The sequence below is a fragment of the Symphalangus syndactylus genome, chromosome 5 (genome assembly GCF_028878055.3).
Source record: "Symphalangus syndactylus isolate Jambi chromosome 5, NHGRI_mSymSyn1-v2.1_pri, whole genome shotgun sequence".
Classification (NCBI taxonomy): domain Eukaryota; kingdom Metazoa; phylum Chordata; class Mammalia; order Primates; family Hylobatidae; genus Symphalangus; species Symphalangus syndactylus.
The window spans coordinates 101049056-101072947 of NC_072427.2; the positions used below are offsets into that span (position 1 = coordinate 101049056).

The 23892-nt window shown below is 41.8% G+C and overlaps 1 protein-coding gene across 1 annotated transcript in view; it reads right to left on the reverse strand.

The window, feature by feature from the left end:
• Window positions 1-21142, reverse strand: part of MAP3K7CL (MAP3K7 C-terminal like) — a 95334-nt gene extending 74192 nt beyond the window's left edge. Inside the window, 5 exon segments of the mRNA XM_063640647.1 lie at window positions 14160-14302; window positions 14993-15023; window positions 15026-15085; window positions 15176-15251; window positions 20892-21142. Coding sequence (XP_063496717.1) covers window positions 14160-14302; window positions 14993-15023; window positions 15026-15085; window positions 15176-15251; window positions 20892-20948 — 367 coding nt within the window. The 5' untranslated portion in view covers window positions 20949-21142.
• Window positions 21143-23892: the final 2750 nt, after the last annotated feature.

Consider the following 23892-nt stretch of genomic DNA (forward strand, 5'->3'; position numbering starts at 1 on the left):
CAAGGGTTCAGGATGGGGCTCGGGGCGGAGAGTAGGGCAGAGGCCTGCTCCAACAGCTTGGCCACATGAGGCTCCGTGCGCAGAACCACAACAAGGCAGAAACTAGTCTGGGACGCAGAGACAAAGCCCACTGCTCAGAGCTGGGACATCAGGCCAGAGAGGGACTACTGGCAGCAGTGACTCAATTTTAAACCTTGCAGTACTGAACTCATGTCTGATCCTTAAAACTCTCTGGCCAGAGATCATGTTCCCGAGCTGCCACACGTGGTTGTACAGATTGTGATCAGTGCAAGGGCCCCAGACTGAGAGAAGTGGATGGGGATAAAACCCAGCTCAGCAATGCTCTCCAAGCCATAACCCCATTACTGGATTCTATCTTCCTAAAGAAGTAGGTGCCTCTTTCTTCAGAAGTACTGCCTTTTTCAGGCGGATCACCTGAGATCAGGGATTTGAGACCAGCCTGGCCAACATGTGAAATTCTGTCTCTACTAAAAATACAGAATTAGCCAGGTGTGGTGGTGCATGCCTGTAGTCCCAGCTACTCAGGAGGCTGAGGCAGAATAGCTTGAACCCGGGAGGCAGGGGTTGTGGTGAGCTGAGATCATGCCACTGCACTCCAGCCTGGGTGACAGAGCAATACTCTGTCTCAAAAAAAAAAAAAAAGTGCTGTTTTCTTAGTACTCTCAAGGGAGTCTTATCCTTGCCATGCCCTGGACCACACAGAAGAAGATGCCTTTTCCTGATTTGTGTGGAAATTCCATATAGGTTACTTATACCCCGGTCTGGCTTGATCTTAGAGCCTGGGGATTAGTGTGAGCCTATAGATGAGAAGACAGGGAGGTTCACGGGGTCTCAATTTGGTGAAGAAAAGGCCAGGAACCATGCAAGACCTGGCCAGGGATTAATTTTGTAGAGCTACCTTCAGCAACATTTTAAGAAAAAGAATTCATAAGGAGTAGAATTTTTTTCTGTCTCCCTCTATGTAGCCCTCTTCCAACAGTCAGAGTACAGGATCATATGCATTTTTTCTATCCAAGCAGCAACTCCAGACAGGACTCACCTTAGTCCCATGCAATGTGGGGAGGTGATTTAAAACGCTCTTGAATGTCACTGCCTCTCCTCCCCCACTGGCCCCTTCCACACAGAGCTTCTAAGATGAGATTTATGAAAACACTGTTTCTCTGAAGGAACTGCTTACAAGCTCTTCTCCGTGTGGTTTCATGGCCCCGTGCCTCTATCTGGTATGTTTTTTCCCACTGCCTGGAATCTCTTGCCCCATCCCACTTCTCCAGATAAATAATTACACACTCCTTCCTCAAGGATCCCATAGCTCTTGAATGTCCTTTAGATCATTAATCACACAGTACTAGGATTATTTCTTTATAGGTATAACTGGATAACTAAGCAGGCAGCTCCTCCCCAAGACCAAAGACCTCATCCTTATGATCTTGGTTTTCAGCTCAGAGCTAGAGAGGCTCAGTGGAATGAGCAACAGGAAGAAGGCAGGGCAGAATCAGATCTGTTGAAGGTTAATCATCAGCATGTCATGGGAAAGGGGAGGAAGAGAATGAACGATCACCTGCAGGAGGACTGAGAAAGATCAGAGAGGAAGACCTTTTTCAATATAGCATTCTCCAGGGCAAGCTCCACTTCCAGTGATGGGGTCATTGTAGATGGAAAGCGAAAAATGAGGAATTGCCCAGAGAATGATTGGTGATTAGGTCTCACCACTAATTCAGAGCTGGATTTTTGGGTGGAAATCAGATAGCTCCTGCCATGTGAATGTTAGGGGACTTCCAATGAGACCTTCTTCCCTTTTTAGGAAACACGTGGGAAAGTCTTACCTGTGGCTTATCTCCAGTTTCCTATGCATGGTTCTTCAATAATTAGAACCCTGAGTTTCTCCAGGAGAGCTGGTGATTCATGAAAAACTATCAAATGGATCTGGTGGGGGCAAAGCTAGGCCTGTGTCCAGAGTCTTAGGCCAAGGCATGAAAAGACTGCAGGAAGGATACTATTTTGAAAAGAGGTTACATGTAGAAAGAGAATCCACCTCAGCTAATGAGGATTAGCCGAAGGACACGCTGTGGATCATAGCAAGCGCACTTTTGGGGTGATGCTTCCTGGAGTGCTGTAATTGGAGACAACCGCACACACATTCTGCCGTTCAGGCAGGTCAACAAATACCCAGCCTTTACTGTGTGTGATTCCAAATACTCCAGCTCAGGACAGTGTCAGGTTTCTATGGAGGACTTTTCTAATCCAGACAAGCTTTCCCGGCTTCGGCAAAGGAGGTTCTCAAATTCACGGCATGTGCGTAAAGCTGGTTAGCGCAGAATTGAAAACAGCAAAGCTTGCCTCCACGTGGAGGATTTGCTTATTGTTCTGTCCACCATGCAACTGGAATGAAACAACTACTGCAGGCATCACCGACACAGGCCACGAACGATGGGATGAGAAGTCAACTCATTTAAAGGCAGGGAAAGTGATTTTCTTCTGCAGAGACAGCAATAGTTTACATGTAAACCACAGCTCTTGCTGAGAGGAGAAATGAAGAATAGTTTCGAAATAAGAACAGAAAAAACCCCAAGAAAAAAAAAATGTCTGTTGTTTTTAAAGGGTTGTCTGTGCTGGTGCTGATGCTGCTGGGACCAAGGACCACCCTTTGAGCAGCAGAGCCTCATAGGACACAAGGCCTGATACTGATTTGCAAAAAACCAAACAAACAAAAAACACACAAACTACAACAAAACAAATATGTATCAAGAAGGGGAAAAAGTAAACAACATCATGGCAAGAGTTTGTGTTGCTGGGTGCTCTCAACACAAATTAAAGCATTGTCAGTTTCCTCCATATTAGGTATCTACTGCTGTACAAGAAAAAAAATTACTCCAAAAGCTTAAAACAGGAATTGCCAAACTTTTTATTTTATTTTAGTTTAGTTTTGAGACAGGGTCTCACTCTGTCACCCAGGCTGATGCGCAGTGGAGCAATCACAGCTTGGCTCACTGTAGCCTCAACCTTCTGGGCTCAAGTGATCCTCCCACCTCAGCCTCCCTGAGTAGCTGGGACTACAGGTGCATATCACCATACCTGGCTAAAATTTTTTTTTTTTTTTTGAGACAAAGTCTCACTCTGTCATCCAGGCTGGAGTACAGTGGCATGATCCCGGCTCACTGCAACCCCCACCTCCCAGGTTCAAGCAACTCTCCTGCCTCAGCTTCCCAGGTAGCTTGGACTACAGGAGCATGCCACCACGTCTGGCTAATTCTTTTGTACTTTTAGTAGAGATGAAGGGTTTCATCACGTTGGCCAGGCTGGTCTTGAACTCCTGACCTCAAGTAATCTGCCCTCTTCGGCCTCCCAAAGTGCTGGGATTACAGGCATGAGCCACTGCGTCTGACTGTAATTTTTAATTTTTTTTTTGTAGAGATGGGTCTTATCATGTTGCCCAGGCTGGTCTGGAACTTCCGGGCTCCTGTGATCCTCCTGCCTCAGGCTCCCAAAGTGCTGGGATTACAGATGTGAGCCACCATGCCCAGCCATGAACTTTCCTCCTGTAACATACGGCCAAATGGTAAACATCTTCAGCTTTGTGGGTCACATAGTTGATATCACAATACTCAACTGTGCTGTTGTAATGGGAAAGTAGCCATAGACACTATATAAACCAACAGACATGGCTTTGTTCCAATAAAACATTATTTACAAAGACAGGCTGCAGACTGGATTTGGCCTTGGAGCAGTACTTTGCCAACCCCTGGCTTAAAATAACAAATACCTATTACCTCTCACAGCTTCTATGGGTCAAGAATCTGGGAGCAGCTTAGCTAGGTGGTTCTGGCTGAGAGTCTGTCCTGCAGTTGCAATCGATCTGTTAGCTGGGGGGGCAGCAGTCCTCTGATGGCTTGACCAAGGCTGGAGGATCTGCTTCCAAGATGACTCACTTATATGGCTGTTAGCAGGAGACCTGAGCTCCTCATTACATGGACCCCTCTATAGGGCTGCTCGAGTGCCCTCACCACATAGCAGCTTCCCCCAGAGTCCATAATCCAAGAGAGAATAAGAAAGAAGCCACGAGGCATTTTATGACCTACTTATACATATTCCATCATATTTTATTCTTTAGAATTGAGTCATTTATCCAGTCCACACTTTTAAAAAGGGAACTTAGTCTCCCCCCTTTTGGGGCTAAAAATATGAAAACAAGAAGGTCATAGAATCAATTCAATTTCAGCCCGGCACAGTGGCTCACGCCTGGAATGCCAGCACTTTGAGAGGCCGAGGAGGGAGGATCTCTTGAGCTCAGGAGTTCCAGACCAGCCTGTGCAACATAGCGAGACCCTGTCTCTAAAAAAAAAAGAGAGAGAATCAAGTCAATCTTGATGTCTTGGCCAAATGTGTGATCCGTGTCTTAAAAAGCTGAGATTTAGCCTTATTTCTGAGACTTGTTTCCACCATATACTTAATTTTTCTGTTTCTTGAGCCTCAGTTAAGTCAGCTGACTTGAAATTCCAAAAACAGCCTCTTTGTTAATGGGAAGCCACAGGTCTGCCATGGATTGTTGTACCTTTTGTGCACTGCACAAGAAGAGGCACAGATGAGAAGTGACTGAAATCCAACCTGCACTCAGTTCACCACACTTTGTTCCCAAAAGAAGGAGATGATCTTTGTCTTTCTTCTGCCCAAAGAGGGCACTCTGCAAGGATCCCCACAATGTGATTCATGTGCCAGCAATGCCCCTGGGATGTTTATTGTTTACATGATTTAGCCCCAATCTTGGTACTTTCTTTAGATCCTGACTGTGACATCCACTACATTCTCCATCTCTCAGTCACTTTCTCTGTTGGTGGGTTTTGCACACCCAGAGAGTACATAAGAATCCTTTGGGATTCAGGTGAAAAAATAATGGAACTTCTATTTGTAACTTTTAAAATCTAAAGCAGGAATGAAAGTAAGTCACTATTAGTTAATAGATTAACACTGGCATATGTGTTAACTTATAAATACATATATTTGAAGTGAACACTTAGAAATTTTTACTGACACATAATCAAGAAAAATTAGAGACTATTGTTTTATATCATCATCTAAGTCACTGGTAAAACATGTTAAATGTGGACGGGCACGGTAGCTCAAGCCTGTAATTCCAGTGCTTTGGGAGGCCGAGGCGAGCAGATCACGAGGTCAGGAGATCGAGACCATCCTGGCTAACACAGTGAAACCCCGTCTCTACTAAAAATACAAAAAATTAGCTGGGCGTGGTGGCGGGCGCCTGTAGCCCCAGCTACTCAGGAGGCTGAGGCAGAAGAATGGCGTGAGGTGGAGCTCGCAGTGAGTCAAGATGGTGCCACTGCACTTCAGTCTGGGCGACAGAGCGAGACTCCATCTCAAAAAACAAAACAAAACAAAAACGTTAAATGAGACCAGGCTGAGAACAGAGCCTTCAGGTGAACATTGATCCAACAATCTGTGTGGGTGATATTACCACTTGACCCAGCATCTAATCCCAAATCAATCATTATGGAGCAGATACTCTGTGCTCGGCAGCCTGGAAAATGGTCCCCAATGATTCCACCTCCTGCTTTTCACACCCATGTAAATGGCATTTTGCATGGCCTATCATTCAGCTTTGTAGTAGATCCTGAGCCTGAGGTATCCAGCTAAGCCACACCCAGATTGCTGATCCACAGAAATCGTAAGATAAAAAATGTTTGCAGCCGGGCGCAGTGGCTCACGCCTGTAATCCCAGCACTTTGAGAGGCCGAGATGGGCGGATCACGAGGTCCAGGATATCAACACCATCCTGGCTAATGTGGTGAAACCCTGTCTCTACTAAAAATACAAAAAATTAGCTGGCCATGGTGGCGGGCGCCTGTAGTCCCAGCTACTCAGGAGGCCGAGGCAGGAAAATGGCGTGAACCCGGGAGGCGGAGCTTGCAGTGAGCCGAGATCGCGCCACTGCACTCCAGCCTGGGGTACAGAGCAAGACTCCGTCTCAAAAAAAAAAAAAAAATGTTTTTTTTTCAAGCTGCTAATGTTGGGGTTATCTATAACACCGTAATAGATAACTACTACACTTTTCCAGGTGATGCGTAATAGACTGCAATAACCAACAACTCTGTGATCTAACTATTATCATCTTCATTTTACAGAGAAAACGGAGACTCGGAATATTTACATGACTTTCTCAAGTTCAAAACAGCTAGTAAATGACAGCACTGGAAGTTAAATCCAGTGTGACTCTGAAATCCACACTCTAACTAGCTGTATGACTTTGGGCAAGTTACTGCAACCTCTTAGTAGTCAGTTTCCTCATCAGTAAAATTAAGGACTGAAACAAAGTATTCATCTCGATTTTTCTAAAATTTCATACCCCTCCTCTGCTTTATCCACAGCCCAACAAGCGAATTGAAATGATATTTATACTAGGAAATGTGGAGTGGGGAAACAAGAGTTTGAAGATTACTCAATTGAGATGAAGAAATGCGACCATGCCAAAAACCAGTGAGGCTTGTGACTCTCCAGGGCATACGTGGCTGATGCTGACAGCTTCCTATTCATTCTGGGGCTGCCACTCAGAGGACAAAGGTGGGAGGAGATCCATTTCCTTTTCTTTTCTTTTTTTTCTTTTTTTTTAAGACGAGTCTCGCTCTGTCGCCCAGGCTAGAGTGCGGTGGCGCGATCTCGGCTCACTGCAAGCTCCGCCTTCCGGGTTTACGCCATTCTCCTGCCTCAGCCTCCCCAGTAGCTGGGATTACAGGCGCCTGCCACCTTGCCCTGCTAATTTTTAGTATAGACAGGGTATTTTTAGTAGAGACGGGGTTTCACTGAGTTAGCCAGGATGGTCTTGATCTCCTGACCTCGTGATCCGCCCGCCTCGGCCTCCCAAAGTGCTGGGATTACAGGCGTGAGCCACCACGCCCAGCCCCCTCCCCCCCGCTTTTTTTTTAAATTAGTCTGTCATAGGAAGATGGAGATCTGTTTCTTAAGAGGAAAGGATGAAGAGGTTTCTAACCTGCTCTGACCAACTGTTATGTTGCAATGTCTTCACAGAGATCCTTCCAGCTGCAATAAAGGTAATAAAAGGAATACAACATACTTTTGCTATAACTCAGTCCACAGACTCTTAAATACAGTGAGGCCAGGCAGATGGAACATGTGGAACAAAGCAGGGAAAGGGCATAATAACAACCATGATAACCGTGGCTGTACTCATATATATTGAGATGTTTTGTTTTATTATAATGTTATTATTATACTGGCTTTTTGTGTGTGAGATGTTCTGAATCTTTCAACTACTTTAAATGCCTTCAAAAACTAGTATTTTAGCTGGGTGCAGTGGCTCATGCCTGTAATCTCAGCACTTTGGGAGACCAAGGTGGGAAAATGGCTTGAACCTGGAAGTTCAAGATCAGCTTGGGCAACACGGCAAGATCCCCTCTCTACAAAAAAAAAAAAAATCAATGAGCTGGGTACAGTGGTGCACACATGTAGTCCCAGCTACTTGGGAAGCTGGGGTGGGAGGATTGCTTGAGCCCAGAAAGTTGAAGCTGCCGTGAGCCGTGATTACACCACTGAACTCCAGCCTGGGCGAAAGAGCAGGCCCTGTCTCAAAAAAAAAAAAAAAAAAAAGAAAGAAAAGAAAAGAAAGCTAGTATTTTAAACTGTGCCTCAGACCTAAAAATCAGTGAACCACTGCCCTAAATCATGGAAGAGCAAGCCCAGCTTGGTTGGGAGGAGACCCTTTCCATATGGGGTCAAAACTGTACCTGCCACTTTGGCATCTTTGAGAATTAAAAGAATAGAGACCTTCAACTTCACCCTGAGGGGACTGCTATAATCATAACTGAAGGGACAAAGTCCAGATAAATGAGCAGATAAGGTGGAGAAAGATACAAAGAATTTCTCTCTTCCTCAAAAGAAAGAAGCCCAATAACAAATCTCCTTCAGTGCTTAATAATGTTTGGCAAGGTAGTCTAGTCGAAAGCTTAGGACTTGGCTGTTTAAATCATCCTTTCATTTCTTCAAAGGGTTTGCCACTTACTAGCCAGGTGAACACAGGCTACATATTTGCCCTCTCTGAGTCTTAATTTCCACCTTTGCAAAAAGAAATGATAATACCTCCCTTTTCCTTTATTATTGTAAAGATTAAAGAAGATCCCTTCTTTGAAAGAACGGTGCACTGTGGCGCAAATAATGGAAATTCAGAAAATATTGTGTCCTTCTTTCACATTCCTTTTTTTCTCAAGAAATTTAAAACCAGTATATGTTTTTTAAAAATCATTCCAGCTGCTCCATGGAGACCATATATAAATTGAAAGAATGGAAATAGAGGGGTGAGTCAGGAGACTATTGAAGTTGTCCAGATGGGAGATAAAAATGGCTCAGGCTCAGAGAGTAACAGTAGAAAAAAAGAGAAGTGGGTAGATTTGGGATGCATCTTAAACATAGAGTTGACAGTGCTTACTGTGGAGCACATGGAGAGAAAAACCCCTCTTAAAAATTTTATTTAGCTTATTTCATTCCAAAGAAAGGGAACTGACTCACTGGTGCTGTGTAGATTGGTGCTCTCCAACAGAACTTTTTGTGATAATGGAAATGTCCTAGATGGTTATTGTCCAGTACGGTAGACATGAGCCTCATGTGCCTCTTGGCACTTGAAGTATGGCTAGTATGACCAAGAAACTAAATTTTTTATTTTATTTAATTATAATTAATTCAAAGTTATATAGCTATCATATTAGTGCAAATCTAGGTAATATACAACCTAGATTTTTTCCCTATAATTCCTTCAAATTATACAGACACAACAGTTTATAGAATGTACCGTTTGCCTCCACATACATTTTTTATGATGTTGTCCAACCTTAACTGTTCAATCAGTTTATGTTAATTGAGCTAAAATCTGGGTGCGGGGCGGGGGAGAAATCAACATTCTTTCTACTTCTATTAATCCCAGTATTATAACATTAATCAGTAAGCCATTTTTGACCAATTAAAAACATCATATAAATTATATCTTTGCATGTTTTCATTATGTTGCTCCTTGGCTTAATTTATGTGAAATCAATTGCTATGATAACTACATATCGTGTTATTTGACCACAATGTCTACAGGAGAAATGACTAAAAAAAAAACTTGTAAGGGAGACTACGTAGCAAATCTGACTATCTATTAGCCTAAGAACTGAAGTAATCATTACACCTTAAATATTTAAAAGGTATATCACATAAGGTGAATTGCAGTGGCAATAATAAAATTTAAAATAAATTTTAATTTTGTTCTACCTCCTATGTTTTATGAACAATAGTAATATTTTTGATTTATAAAAGCCTTTTTCTCTTTTCCTCCTCTCTCTTCTTATTTTTCTTTGGATAATAAGTTCTAAATATCTATCTACTACCCTACAGTTTATAGATACTTCATCAGTTTCTTCAAAACTAAACTTACCATCTATGCTGCAGTTAGGAAAAACCATGCTTACCATGGTATGCACAGTCCCTCCAAATTCCTACTAGATACTCTGAGTGAATATTTTTGGGTTCTGTCTGCCCAGTATTATGTGTCCCTCTTTTCCTGATAACTGCAACTCCTTTCCCCCTAAGGTAGTATCCCTTACCCCTACTTGTGATTTTGGTGGGATAGCCAATCACAATACTCCTCTCATCCCCCAGCCACAATCGTTAGCCTAGGATTAAACATGGTGCTCTTCCAAGTTCCTATCAGAGTTCTTAGCCGAGATTTTATACGCATTCTGAAAGAAAGGTGACCTCCTTTTTCTTTTCAGTTGCTAAACTGGGTTGCTGTAAACCTTGAGCTATCTGTAATCATACTCTGTCATTTCCCAACCATATGAAGGAAGCGCTCCTGAAATGGGGAAGAATAAGAGCAGCACATGGAGGGAAGTAGAAGAGAGGAAGAGAGCAAAGAGATAGATCGGATGATTTCATTTCTCTTCCTGAGGCCAGCTCCACCCAATGGACTTCCCAGTTCAGTAAACCAACAATTTCCCTTTTATACATAAGCTTCTATGAGTTGGCTTCTGGCATCTGTAATCAAATGTGTCCTGTTGAATATAGTGCCTCTCCAAACTCATAGCCATGCTCCCCTTCACTCTCCATGCTCAGCCATACTTGAACACTCTCTGGTCACTGTGCTCTTTCATCCCTGGGCCATGGAATATATCATCCCTCTGCCTGGAGCCACTGCCTTCAGATCTCAGCTTAAACATCACTGTCTTACGGAGGTCCCACCTGACTTTTAGATGTAGGTCATTCACCTGCTATAAACTCTTTGTGCACTTTGTGCTTTCCTTATCATCAACCTCACCCTAGTTATTATTATTATTGCCTCTTTGATGTTTCTCTTTACCACCAGACTCTGAGCTTTGTGAGATCAGGGAACTGCATCTGTCTTATTCACTGATATATTCCCCAGCACCTAGAATAGTGCTTGGCCCAAAGTACGCACCTAACGAATATTCTGAACGAAGAAGTAAATGAATGGTGTTTTCTATGTGTATCGTCAATATATTTTCAAAACTTAGTGTACATTTTCAACCCTACTTCCTAGCAGAACTAAGCTGGTAGACACTAAATTTCCTAAGATCCCACAGCTCAGAAGGCCAATTACCAGGCTGAAAATGTGACTTTCAACTCCTAATCCAGCCTACTTCTCACTATAAACACCTACTTCTAAAAACATTTTTTCATGCAGAAAATAAATAATAAGCTTCTCAGTTGCAGCCAGAGTTAAGTACCACTGTTTCAAAATCACCTCATTTTTCCTCTTAGAAACAGCTGATACTATCAAGTGGCATTGCCCTAATTGTTTTGTGTTTCTCTGTATGTTAATTCTAATTCTTTTAATGAAATTGTTAATTCCTTGACACTTTAGTCTTGCTACTCAAAGTGTGGTCCCTGGACCAGTAAAATCAATATCCTTCTAGGAGCTTTTCAGATATGCAGAATCTCAAGCCCCATCCCAGAACCTATAGAATTAGAAACATTTTAACAAGGTCCCCAGATAATACCACGTACAGTTCTCAACCACTGCTCTGGAATAGTTGGTCACAGCAGATGTTTTTGTGCCATAACATTTGTATTCACAGCACGTGAGATGGGAGACCACAGGTGAAGGAAAATACTTAATACCGGCTTTTGAGGAATCAGATGTTGAGGAGGTCAATTAATTCAATGAGCCAAACTGAGAGTAACAATCAGACCCTTATTCTCTTCTACAACAGTGGGGGAAGAGGCAAAAGAGGATGGCTCCAGCTCCCCCACTTTCCCCTTATCCCCAGGGAACAGCTCTAGGTGAGGATCAGATGACATGGAGAACAGACAAGAAAAATGAGCCCCTTCCCTACACAAAAGGCTCCTGCCTCTTGATAGCCCACAGGCTGGGAAAGGGGAAAGGGCTAGGAGTAGAAAGGTGGGGAGTCAAAGTGGAGGAAAGTGCCTCAGCCAAGGTCCCCAACAGACAGCCTCTGAATAGAGACACCTGGGCGAGGCATACAGCCACGCATACGCATACATGCGGGTGCAGGGGTGTGGGGGTGGGGTGGTGGAACTGAATCTTTTTTTTTTTAAAATGAATGAGCCTAACCTTCCCTTCCCCTCCTCTCCCCTCTCCTCTGCTCCCTTTCCCTCCCCTTCCCTTTCCTTTCATTTTTGAGACAAGATCTGGCTCTATCACCTAGGCTAGAGTGCAGTGGTGCAATCTCAGCTCACTGCAATCTCCACCTCCCAGGCTCAAACCATCCTCCCACATCAGCCTTCCAAGTAGCTGGGACTGCAGGTTCATGCCACCATGCCCGGCTAATTTTTTTGTATTTTTGGTAGAGATGTGGTTTTGCCATGTTGCCCAGGCTGGTCTTGAACTCCTGGGCTCAAGCAATGCTCCCGCCTCGGCCTCCCAAAGTGCTGGGATTACAGATGTGAGAAGAAAGATACCCGCGTGAATCCTTGAATGCAGCTCCCTAGAGGAAACCGTAAGGCACTGGCTGTGCACCGAGTCTGGTGTGGGAAGGGCAGCTTCTTCCTTCCATGGAGCTTGCCTTGTCATTATCTCAAATCACACATAGATCACACAAAGGATTTTGGCCTAGAGTCAAACTTCTCAACTAGTTGATACAAATTTTGCACTATTTAATAAGATACTACTTTGTTCAGCAGGCTAAGCAAAGTCATCTATCAAAGCGACCCATGCATATTGAAGGATTTCTCTCCAGAAATGGTTCTCAAAGAGCAATGTCTGCACCAGCAACATTCGCATCACCTGGGAACTTCCTAAAAATTCAAATACTTGGGCCCCACCCTAGACTTTCTGAATCAGAAAATGTCGGGATGGAGTCCAGCCATCTGTGTTTCGATACTTCCCCCGGGTGACTCTGACAGATGCTAACATTTGAGAACCCACTGCTGTGTAGCAGAGTTTCTCAAATTCAGCACTATGGACATTTGGGGCCAGATAATTGTTGTTGCGGGAAGCTGTTCTGTGGATTGTGGGATGTTTAGACAAGCCTCTGGCCTCTAGCTACTAGATTCTTGTACTATATCCCTGGTTGTGACACCCCAAAATATCTCCAGCCATTGCCAAATATCCCCTGAGGGACAAAATTGCCCCCAGTTGAGAACCACTGCCCTAGAGTAATTACTATGACCTAGATTGGTCCAAGCCTAAAGCATAACATATAAACATACAAAAATGATACATGACAATGTGACATAAACTAACCTTTAAACAGTTTACAGTTTACAAAGCACTTTCACATATAGGTCATTTGTTCCCCACAGTAATCCTAGAAGGAGGGTAATTATCATCATTCTCATCTTAGTGGTAAGGAAATTGAGATTCATACAAGTTACTTGATATGACCAAGGTTACTGCCTGCTAAGTGGCAGAGATGGAACTTAAACCTAGGTCCTTCTCGGCCGGGCGCGGTGGCTCACGCCTGTAATCCCAGCACTTTGGGAGGCCGAGGCGGGTGGATCACGAGGTCAGGAGATCGAGACCATCCTGGCCAACACGGTGAAACCCCGTCTCTACTAAAAAAAAAAATACAAAAAAATTAGCCAGGCGTGGTGGCGGGTGCCTGCAGTCCCAGCTACTCAGGAGGCTGAGGCAGGAGAATGGCGTGAACCAGGGAGGCAGAGCTTGCAGTGAGCCGAGGTCATGCCACTGCACTCCAGCCTGGGCGACACAGCGAGACTCCATCTCAAAACAAAAACAAAAACAAAAAGAAACAAACAAAAAACCTAGGTCTTTCTTTTTCATAAATAAAGATAATTACCTTATTAAATGAGCTATGGAGGAGTTATTTCTAGGTTATTTCTAATCTTTAACAATATTATTGCTCTTGGAAAAAATTCAGTATTAGCTGAGAAATGACAGTTGTAGGGATACTCTTAACAGATTATTCAATATGAAAATTGGATTGTGCATCCAAAATAAGGGAAGCCTATCTATAGATATTTATACAAGTTATTATATGAGCTATTATTTGGAAATAGAAGTCTTATGATAGTCAGCTGGGTGCAGGGGCTTACGCCTGTAATCCCAGCACTTTGGGAGGACGAGGCGGGCGGATCACTTGAAGTCAGGAGTTTGAGTCTAGCCTGGCCAACATGGTGAAACCGCATCTCTACTAAAAATACAAAACTTAGCTGGGCATGGTGGTACATGCCTGTAATCCCAGCTACTCAGGAGGCTGAGGCAGGAGAATTGCTTGAACCCAGGAGGTGGAGGTTGCAGTGAGCTGAGATCGTGCCACTGCACTCCAGCCTGGGTGACACAGCGAGACTCCTTCTCAAAAACAAAAATAAAAAAGTCATAGTGAGCCTGAGTCAGAGATGTTGGAGAGATTTGTAATCAGTTAAGAGGAGTAAAAAAACAGCACAATCGAACAAACTCAGGAATAGTCTTTCTCCTGTAAACTGCGGCACCTGCCTGGTGAGAAAGTGAAATCACAATCCTAGCACATTGGCTGAAGGAGATAGAAGAAGAACACCCAGCACATTGTAGAGCCATTGTCCTGCTCTGACCCAGATCCCTGAAGAATGAGGTGCTGCCCAACCAGCCTTAGGCTCCCACGGTGCAGTGTGTAAAAAACCTTCAGAGCCTGAGACTTCCAGAAAGTGGACGGAATACTCACCCAGAGGTGAGCTGGGGATTTCCACGGGCACAGTAATAGACTTTGCCTTCAGAGTGAGCATCCAATCGCCAGTAGCCAACTTGCTGACCTTTGGATGGTCCTCCAACATGGCCAAACTTGTTGCAGAGCATAAAACTGAAATACTAAATAAAGATCAAGGCCAAATCAAAGTCATGATGAGACAAATGACCCCACACAGACCTTTTGATGTCAGTTCTTTTTTTCCCTGAGAAGAACTTGAAACCTCTTGCCTCCTCTTTAGAGAGGGTTGTTAATGGTCCTATAAACTGGAGTTTAAATCTGGAAACGTTTCTCATCAGGGGAAAGAGCACTGGGCTTGGACTCAGAATCCTGGATTCCAGGCCTGGATTTCCAACAGAGAAACCACTCAGCCTCGCTCTGCCTCAGATTTCTCATAAAAACAAAGAGAGCTGATTATAAGAATTCTAGGATTTCTACCACTTCTAGAATTCTACCCTTTACCAACATCTTAAATTTGCATTTAATATACTCCCCATTTGGGAGACACCATGCATAAAATTACAGAAGGCAGGATTTGGAGTCATCCAGGCCCAGCTTGCAATCCCAGCTCTGCAGTATTCTAGCTGGATCATGTCAGACAACTCCCCTAGCCCTCCCCATGCTCAGTTTCTTCATCTTTAAAACAAAGGTGATAACAACAGTATCCAACTCAAAAAGACTTTTGTGAATATTAAATGGAATTATATGTATAAGCAATTAATACAGAGTACCTGGTACATAGGAAGCACTCAGTAGTTGGGAGTTACTATCATGTGTTTGAGAATGGACAGGCCAGGTGCAGTGGTTCATACCTGTAATCCAAGCACTTCAAGAAGCCAAAGCAGGAGGATTGCTTGAAGCCAGGTGTTCAAGACCAACCTGGGCAAAATAGCGAGACTCCATCTCTATGAAAAAAAAGAAAGAAAAACTTAGCTGGATGTGGTGGTGCATGCCTGTGGTCCCAGCTACTTGAGAGGCTGAGGTGGGACAATTACCTGGGCCCAGGAGGTCAGGGCTGTAGTGAACCCTGATTGCACCACTGCACTCCAGCCTGGGTGACACAGCAAGGGGCTGTCTTGAAAAAATAAAAAGAAAAAGAAAAGAAAAGAAAATGTACACTCAGGAAAATAAAATTAAAGTACTTTTATTAAGAGCTATACCTCATTTTGTGATGGAGGGAACTAGAGTGACAAAAATCAGCTAAAAACATTCTATTTTTTTAAAATCTCAAAACTGTAAACGACAGTCTCTTAGAAGGAACACAGGCCATTTCTCATGTTTCCTGCATGATTCAAATTGGTGGATAATTAGTCATAAATATTTTCTGAGTAAACAGCACCATTTTGTAATACACTGTTTTCTGCTAGTTTGGTTTGGGATGGAGAAATTGTGAATGAAAAAGGAAGGTATATAGATGTGTTGTCCAGTACAGTAGCCACTGGTACCATGTGACTATTCACAGCTTAAAATGTGACCAGTTCAAGCTGAGATGTGCTGTAAATACAAAATTCACAGCAGATTTCAAAGATTTGGTACCAAAAAAAGGTAAAATATTCAATAATATGTTTATATTGATTATATGTTGAAATGATAAAATTGGTAAGTTGGAGTAAATAAAATATTTTAAAATGAATTTTGCCTCCTTTTTAGTTTTTTAATGTGACTATTAAGCAATTTTAAATTACATATATGGCTTGCATTATATTTCTATTGACCAATGCAGTATAGAGAGGAAAAATAAGAACACACATACACAAAGAGCAAGAAAAAAACGAAGTCCCAGGGATGTAGCAATTTAAAAAAAAAAAAAAAAAGTGAGGAAGGTCACAGGCTTGATGATCCTGGCTCCATGCAAAGAAAGTCACTAAAATTGATTTTTCTATTAACAAAGAAGCTGCCGGGCATGGTGGCTCATGCCTGTAATCCCAGCACTTTGGGAGGCCAAGGCAGGCGGATCACGAGGTCAGGAGATCAAGACCGTCCTGGCTAACACAGTGAAACCCCGTCTCTACTAAAAATACAAAAAATTAGCCGGGCGTGGTGGGGGTGCCTGTAGTCCCAGCTACTGGGGAGGCTGAGGCAGGAGAATGGCGTGAACCCGGAAGGCGGAGCTTGCAGTGAGCCGCCAAGATTGCGCCACTGCAGTCCAGCCTGGGTGACAGTGAGACTGTGTCTCAAAAAAAAAAAAAAAACAAAACAACAACAACAACAACAACAAAGACGCTAATAGAGATTGCATTCCCTATGCCTTTTACGTATTTCATTTTGTAACATTTGGTAGAAGAAAGAAAAGAGAAGTTGTGCCTTCCTCACCTTTCATTGAATAATCTCTTTTAATCTTATAAAACATTGTGTCCTCTTTTGGTCATAAGTGGGTGGAAAGACATAAAAATAAGGAAAGTGCACCCTCTGCAGGCTACTTAGCAATATAGAAGTATTAAACAGCAAAGTTCTGTAAAAAATACTGCAGAATGAATAAATGAATGGATGAGTTACATTTCACATTACTGCATGTACTGCTGTCATCACTGATTCAATAATGATGAAAATAAAGGCAAGGAAACGGGTCGAATAGTATCAAAATTATTAGGTTATATCAATTCTTTCTTTTTTCCTTCCCTCTTGCCTTCTTTCCCTCCTTCCTGTCTTTCCTCCTTCTTTCTTATTCTCCTTCCTCCCTTCCTTTCTCCTTTTTTCCTTCCTCCCTCCCTCTTCCCTTCCTCCCTCCCTCTCTTCCCTTCCTCCCTCCCTCTCTTCCCTTCCTCCCTCCCTCTCTTCCCTTCCTCCCTCCCTCTCTTCCCTTCCTCCCTCCCTCTCATCCTTCCCTCCTTCCTTCTTCCCTCCCTTCCTCCCTTTCTTCCTTGCTTCTTTCCTTCCTCTTTTTTCTTGCTTTCACTCTTGAACAGCTTAGATACATCTTTTTTGGAAATCCTATATAAAGGCAGAAGGCAAAAGGCCAAACTCAGCCTAGAGATTTATGCTGTTTATTTCAGTACAGTTTCTTTATGAAGTTAATGCTTCATTCATGTTTCTAAATCCAATCTGGCAGACAAAGTAAAGAAATAACAAGGCCACAAACATCACCAGCCACAAACTTAATGGTGTCAAGTATGTGATTATAAGCAGCCCCTAACTTAGGAAAGGATTACCTTCTCAAAGGCAGTTTATATTTTGGTTGTTTGGAATGAGAAATCTTTTTCTCATTTTTTCTGGGCCAGTTCACAAGGGCACAAATACATATTAATCTATAATGTATGCGAGATAGATAATAATAACATCATTATTTTTACTTTATCAAACACTAATATATAACAGTATTTTTATGGAAAAAGACAAATGTAAGGCCCACCTTGGGCTCTCAGAAGATTATCCTTCTTTCTCCAGGTGGTATGAGCAGTCTTCCCCCAGTTCCTTGATTCAGAGATGAGGGTTACGTCTGGGAGGTCCATGCCAGACAACCCCAGGACCAGTGTCTTTCTTTTTTTTTTTGAGACGGAGTCTCGCTCTGTCACCACGCTGGAGTAGAGTGGTGTGATCTCGGCTCACTGCAACCTCTGCCTCCTGGGTACAAGTGATTCTCCTGCCTCAGCCTCCCAGGTAGCTGGGACTACAGGCGTGCACCACCACATCCGGCTAATTTTTGTATTTTTAGTAGAGACAGTGTTTCACCATGTTGGCCAGGCTGGTCTCGAACTCCTGACCTAGTGATCCATCCACCTCGGCCTCCCAAAGTGCTGGGATTACAGGCATGAACCACCACGCCTGGCCAGTATCTTGTTAGCACTCTTTAGTGCAAAACAAGGAAGCTAACTCACGGGTACAGTCACACCCCAAGATTTCTGAACTGGAGAACAAAGAAAAATTAATATCATCATCAGAGAAAGCAGCGCCCAAAAGGTGGACTCTCTCTGCTTTCTTCAACACACACACACACGCATGCAAACTTTCCTGTGTCACCAACACTCATTTTATAGATTGGGCATCTGTAGGTTAAGACTGACTGTAATGATAACCGGGCTTCAATAGCTTTAAGAAATACAGCACTAGTGTTATGGAATATATTTCCTATTAGCATTTTTATTATTCACAGCGTAATTTAAGACCAATTTAATTCCTTTTAACCTATTAAACAAAACTAGCATGGTTAAATTAAACTTTGCAGTGTGTAAAATAACTTAAGGAGAGCTGATGAAAGGGAATTTGGAATTACCCAGAAATTATATTTATTGCTTACACATAATTCAAAACAGTGCGAAAATGTAATGCAATCTGTAAATGTGTTTTTGTCAAACAGATTATATATTTTAAAATAAATACTTGCAGGAAAATACAACAAAAGATGATAGCATTTATTATTTGCTTTTTCTTATGGTTACATTTAAACTTTTTAATCCAGAATACATACAACAGCCTAAATTGTGTGCCTATTAAAGCTTCACCTCTCATAGTTAAAATGCTGGAAAAATAAATAAAAGCATCTATCTTGATCAGCGTTATGAGAACACAAGTGAAATGTTTTTGCAGCTCTGCTCTCTCTTGAGTGCAGAGACATACAATTTGGAGCTTTTGAGAAATATGGTCCCTATCTAATGCACGGTGATTCAACGAAGAAGCTCTTACTCACTTAGTGAGTAGATTAAAATACAATCGGAATTTCCTCTTTGGGAAGCCACGTTTAGTTTAAAGCTATAATCTTTATGTGATTCCAGGTGTGATGTACAGAAATCTCATAGTGTTGTATATAGCATGATCATTAGGAAAATGAGCACGACCGGGCGCGGTGGCTCACACCTGTAATCCCAACACTTTGGGAGGCCGAGGTGGGCGGAACACAAGGTCAGGAGATCGAGACCATCCTGGCTAACTCAGTGAAACCCCGTCTCTACTAAAAATACAAAAAATTAGACGGTCATGGTGGTGGGAGTCTGTGGTCCCAGCTACTCAGGAGGCTGAGGCAGGAGAATCGTTTGAACTCCAGAGGCGGAGCTTGCAGTGAGCGGAGATCATGCCACTGCACTTCAGCCTGGGAGACAGAACAAGACTCTGTTTCAAAAAGGAAAAAAAAAGAAAAAGAAAATGAGCATTAGATTTACAGTTAAATCCTGCATAAACCATTTAGGAGATATATGACCTAAGACAGCTTAACCTCTCTGTTCTTTAGCTTCTTCAACTGAAAACTGGGGTTCATTCATTTATTGAATACTTTACATGTGCCAAGCACTGTTCTGAGAACTGGCAACATAATTAAAGAACATATTTGGTCCAAATTCTCAGGAAGATTACATCCAAATTGGCAGAGATAGAGAGTTTTTAAAATTAATTAATGTGAAAATGTTTAGGGAGTATTAGCTTTTAGGATAAAAATAAAATAGGGTGATGTAAAAGGAATACTGAGGAAGTTCCTGAAGACAGAGTTGTCAAGGAAACCCTCTCTGGGGAGATGAGATTTAATCTGGGACCTGAAGGAGGCATCATCCACACTAAGGTCTGGGAGAAGAGAGGTCCAGGCAGAAGGAAAAGCTGGTGAAAAAGTCCAACAGAGAGAATGAGTGTGGCATGTCACAAGAACAAAAAGAAGGTAGTGTGGCTGGGGCAGAGCAAGTGGAAAAGACGCAGGACATGGAGTAGGCAGGAGCTAGATCACGCCACTCCTTAGAGGAACTGGTTTAGAGTTTGGTTTTTATTTTAAGTACAGTTCAAAGGCATTGGAGGACTTTCATCAGGATGGTCGTGAAGACCGAGATAACACGCATAAAGCACTCAGCATAATGTGCAGAGTGAACACTCAGGAAAGGGGGACGTCATCACAATCACTGTTGATATATGATAAAACCCTAACATAAAATATGTGAAGTCCAAAATATTTATTATTTTAAAACTCAGGGTCAAGTTATTGCAAGATTAGTGAAGAAAGAACAGGCCTTAGCAGAGGATAGGAGTCTATTGCCAAGCACCACCTGGCCAAATTCTCGTCATTGTGGGGCAGGCTTTACTGTATTTCTTGTCATTATCATTATCATTCTCACCATCAGCTTTATTATCAATGAAACTTAAGTAAAATCTTAGGCCAGCACTGCTCATCACTGAAGTGAAATGTTGATCAGCCTACAGCAAAACGAATCTGAAGGAACAATACGCCAACATTCCTTAATTTCCCCCAGAGCATCATCAGGTAAGCGGACTTTCTATTTTCCAAGCTTGGTGGGAATCCTTCCACCCATTTTCCAGAGCTGGTGGGCAGCAAACACTTACGGGGCCGTGAACCTCGAGAAGTTCATTTCAAGCTGGAACTCATATAGATGTGCCAAGGATTTTTCCTGGCCACATTTTATCATCTGTGCCTGCTCTTTCTCTAAGAACACCATATAAAGCAGTCCTTACTTCATGGATCATTTAGTTTACTAAATCATGGTTTATTTTTTCCGCAAGATATCACATGCTATTTTAGAATCAGTTTTCAAAAGGTCTTAAATGACTTGGCTCAAAATTGGTTTTGTATTAAGGGAAAGAACCGGTGTCCCAGAGTTTCAATCAGCACCTTAACAAATAGGCGACCGACCTCCCACAGATTGCCAACAGTAATGGTTAGCTGAGACTTCCAAGGTCCATTTCTCTCTGCTTCTTTCCTACATTTTTCTCACCCTGTTTTCACCGAAAACAGGATTATAGTCAACAGTTTTACAGGAAGGGGTTGGGGGAAGGCGGACATACCTTAAGATCTGCTGCCTCGTTCCGCATGACTTCTAAAGGTGCAATCAGCTGAACCATCTAGTTGCTTTGCATGACAGTAATTTAACCATTCAAGTTGTCTTTCACCTGGGGGATACACGGAGTTATGACTCTGCATCAAAGCCATCGCAACATTCCTTCAAACAACATACTAACCATGCCGTTGGCATTCAATTAATATTAAATACAGTAACATTTCATTCACATACAATATTGGGGAGAACGAGGTTTTCTACATAAATGAATTTTGCAGACAAGCAAAGCTCACCCTAACAAGAACCAAAAGATATTAGTAAACTTTGAATCATTTTTGATAGAATTTAAATGCATTTTTTTTTTTTTTTGAGACGGAGTCTGGCTCTGTCGCCCAGGCTGGAGTGCAATGGCACCATCTCAGCTCACTGCAAGCTCCGCCTCCCGGGTTCACTCTCCTGCCTCAGCCTAAATGCATTTTTTATGTCCAATGACCACTTAAATAAGGTGCAGGTATCTTTATTCTGTTTATTCATAGCCAATGATCACTTTAAGCGTAATACACGGCTACATGCAATGCAGTGGTTTCACCTAAAAGCCTCAATTATGTTTCTCAAGTTCTGGTGAGCAAGTCTCCTTGAAGCACGTCAAGCCCTTGTTGGTCTAGCTGTCGCTTTTGCTACTATTAGCAGGTTTGACTGCTCTTGGCTTGCGCATTCCCACCCCATTTTCATTTGCCCTGTGTGAGAAACAAGATTGTAAAACTTACAAATCTGAGCAGTATTACTTCACAACAATTCTCAGTCCAGAAGGACCCCCGTAAGGGCTTAAGGGTTATTCCATACCTCAGATGAGAGAAAATATGGGCTTAGAGACAGGCATTTTCCTTGCTGACTTTTTTTTCCTTTGTGAATTTTTGGCAAAGTTGGAGAATCATCTTGAGATAAGTCACTGTGCATTATTACATTTCCCAAACATATTCTCTTCTACTTCTCATTTCTCACTTCCGTTTCCTAAATACACTTTCTCACTCATCTCAGAAAGTTAATTTCTAATTGCTTTTAGACTATATTTGCCTAAGTTATCAAAAATCGCTATGTGATGATGTCAGGGAACGAAAAGATCTTTTGGAAGGGATTTTTGGTAACCATTACCCTCCTTCTTCACTGAGATTCCTGATGTGATTTAACTTTCACCTCGATGGTGCATTTGGCATAGAGTCAGAAGAGTGAATATCTGGTAAGAAAGAAAATAGTCTAATCAAATAGCAATGAGAAAATGTAATTGCTCTAGCAGACTGCTACATAAATAGACACATAGATCCTCCCTTGATTTTATTCCCCTGAGGCTAATGACTGACCCTAATGAAAATCCCAGAGGAAATCATTGTAATAAAAATAGCCAAAACATTAAGAACAGGGCAAGTGAGAATGATGATGGCTGATAAGCATTTGAACCATCAAGCATCCTTACTAATCCAACTGCAAAAATAAGTACTGGCTCATGGGCTAAGTACCTAAAAGAAATCAGGGACCATCTTACACGAATCAATTAGTGTGTAGACCTTAAGAAAAAATATTCTACAATGACCCTTTAGTTCCCATTATTGTTTTTAATAGAATCTATATATAGTAATGTAAGAAGGTCTCAAGATTGCTTTTTATGCTTTAGTGTTGTGCTACTTATGATGTGGTAGTGTTTCTAGTTTAAGCCACAAATTATAAATTCTTCCTTCCAAGTAAAAAACAAAATCATTCTAAAGTGAAATTACTAATCCCTTTAATCAACCCCAAACCATCTGTGAATTCATAAACTAGCAATTTTGGAAAAAAAAATATATATACATATTATACATGTATATATACATATAATATTATATATAATTATATTACATATATTATGTCATAAAATATATACATATACATGTGTGTATACATGTTATATACAATTATATATATTATATATTATACTATTAAATGATTATTTCAGAATGAGTAAAACAGAGAGATATATATATTACATAAACAGAGATGTAATACTATATATATTATATTACATATACACACACATATACACACACACACACACACACACACGCACACGCACATATCCCAGCTGATTCCAAAAAGAACTTGATGTGGCTTATAAAAACAAATAAAATCACTAAGGATTTTTTGAAGTTGAGATAGTCTGAGCAAAAAAAGAAAGAACAATCAGGAAAACAGTAAAACCAAATGTTAAGAGTGGTAGATAGAAATGTTGCACCAGAGCCCTGTAGAGTTGGTAGAGATGGGCTACACATTTGGCTCTAAGTTTCCAGCAGTCAAAGAGAGAAACAAAAACATTGGAAGATTCATAGCGTCCATAAAATAAAAACCATGGTTGAATGCTGAGATAAATTTTTCCCACAGGTTATATAAAAAGGATACCATGTAATGAAATGATTGACATCCATTAAAAACAGGCACTGAGTAGGGATAACAGTCTATGATAGTTGGCCGTTCCTTTCAAATTTCCTTATTATAAGACAATGGCATGATACCAAAATGCAATTTATCAAACTCAGTTCTCCAAAGGACTAAAACTTTCACGGTCTGGCTTTATGTGAGGGCAAAATTAATTATCTAAATGAGAATGTACTGTATGGCATTGAGGGAATTTTGCTGAAACATAAATTTTTGCAATTAGGCGTTTGATAAGGATGGGATAAGGAATGGTTAGAAATTATCTTCTCAAATTAGAGTCCAGGGTGCAGATTTCTGTGTAATAGAGTAAGGCAAAGAAAATTGAGGAACTGCCCAAGGCAGAACACCCAAGTACCTTTAGAAAGGAGCAATATCATGCCCTCCAAACATTTCTGAATTCATTTCAAAATATAATTAAACGGGAAAGTAAGACACCAATGCTCTATGACACGAAGAATGATGACACTAATGTTTAGCTAGAGTTTTTTCAATATAGATATTAATAGTCACCTGCTGTGGTGGCTCAAGAAAAAAAAAGCTCAGTG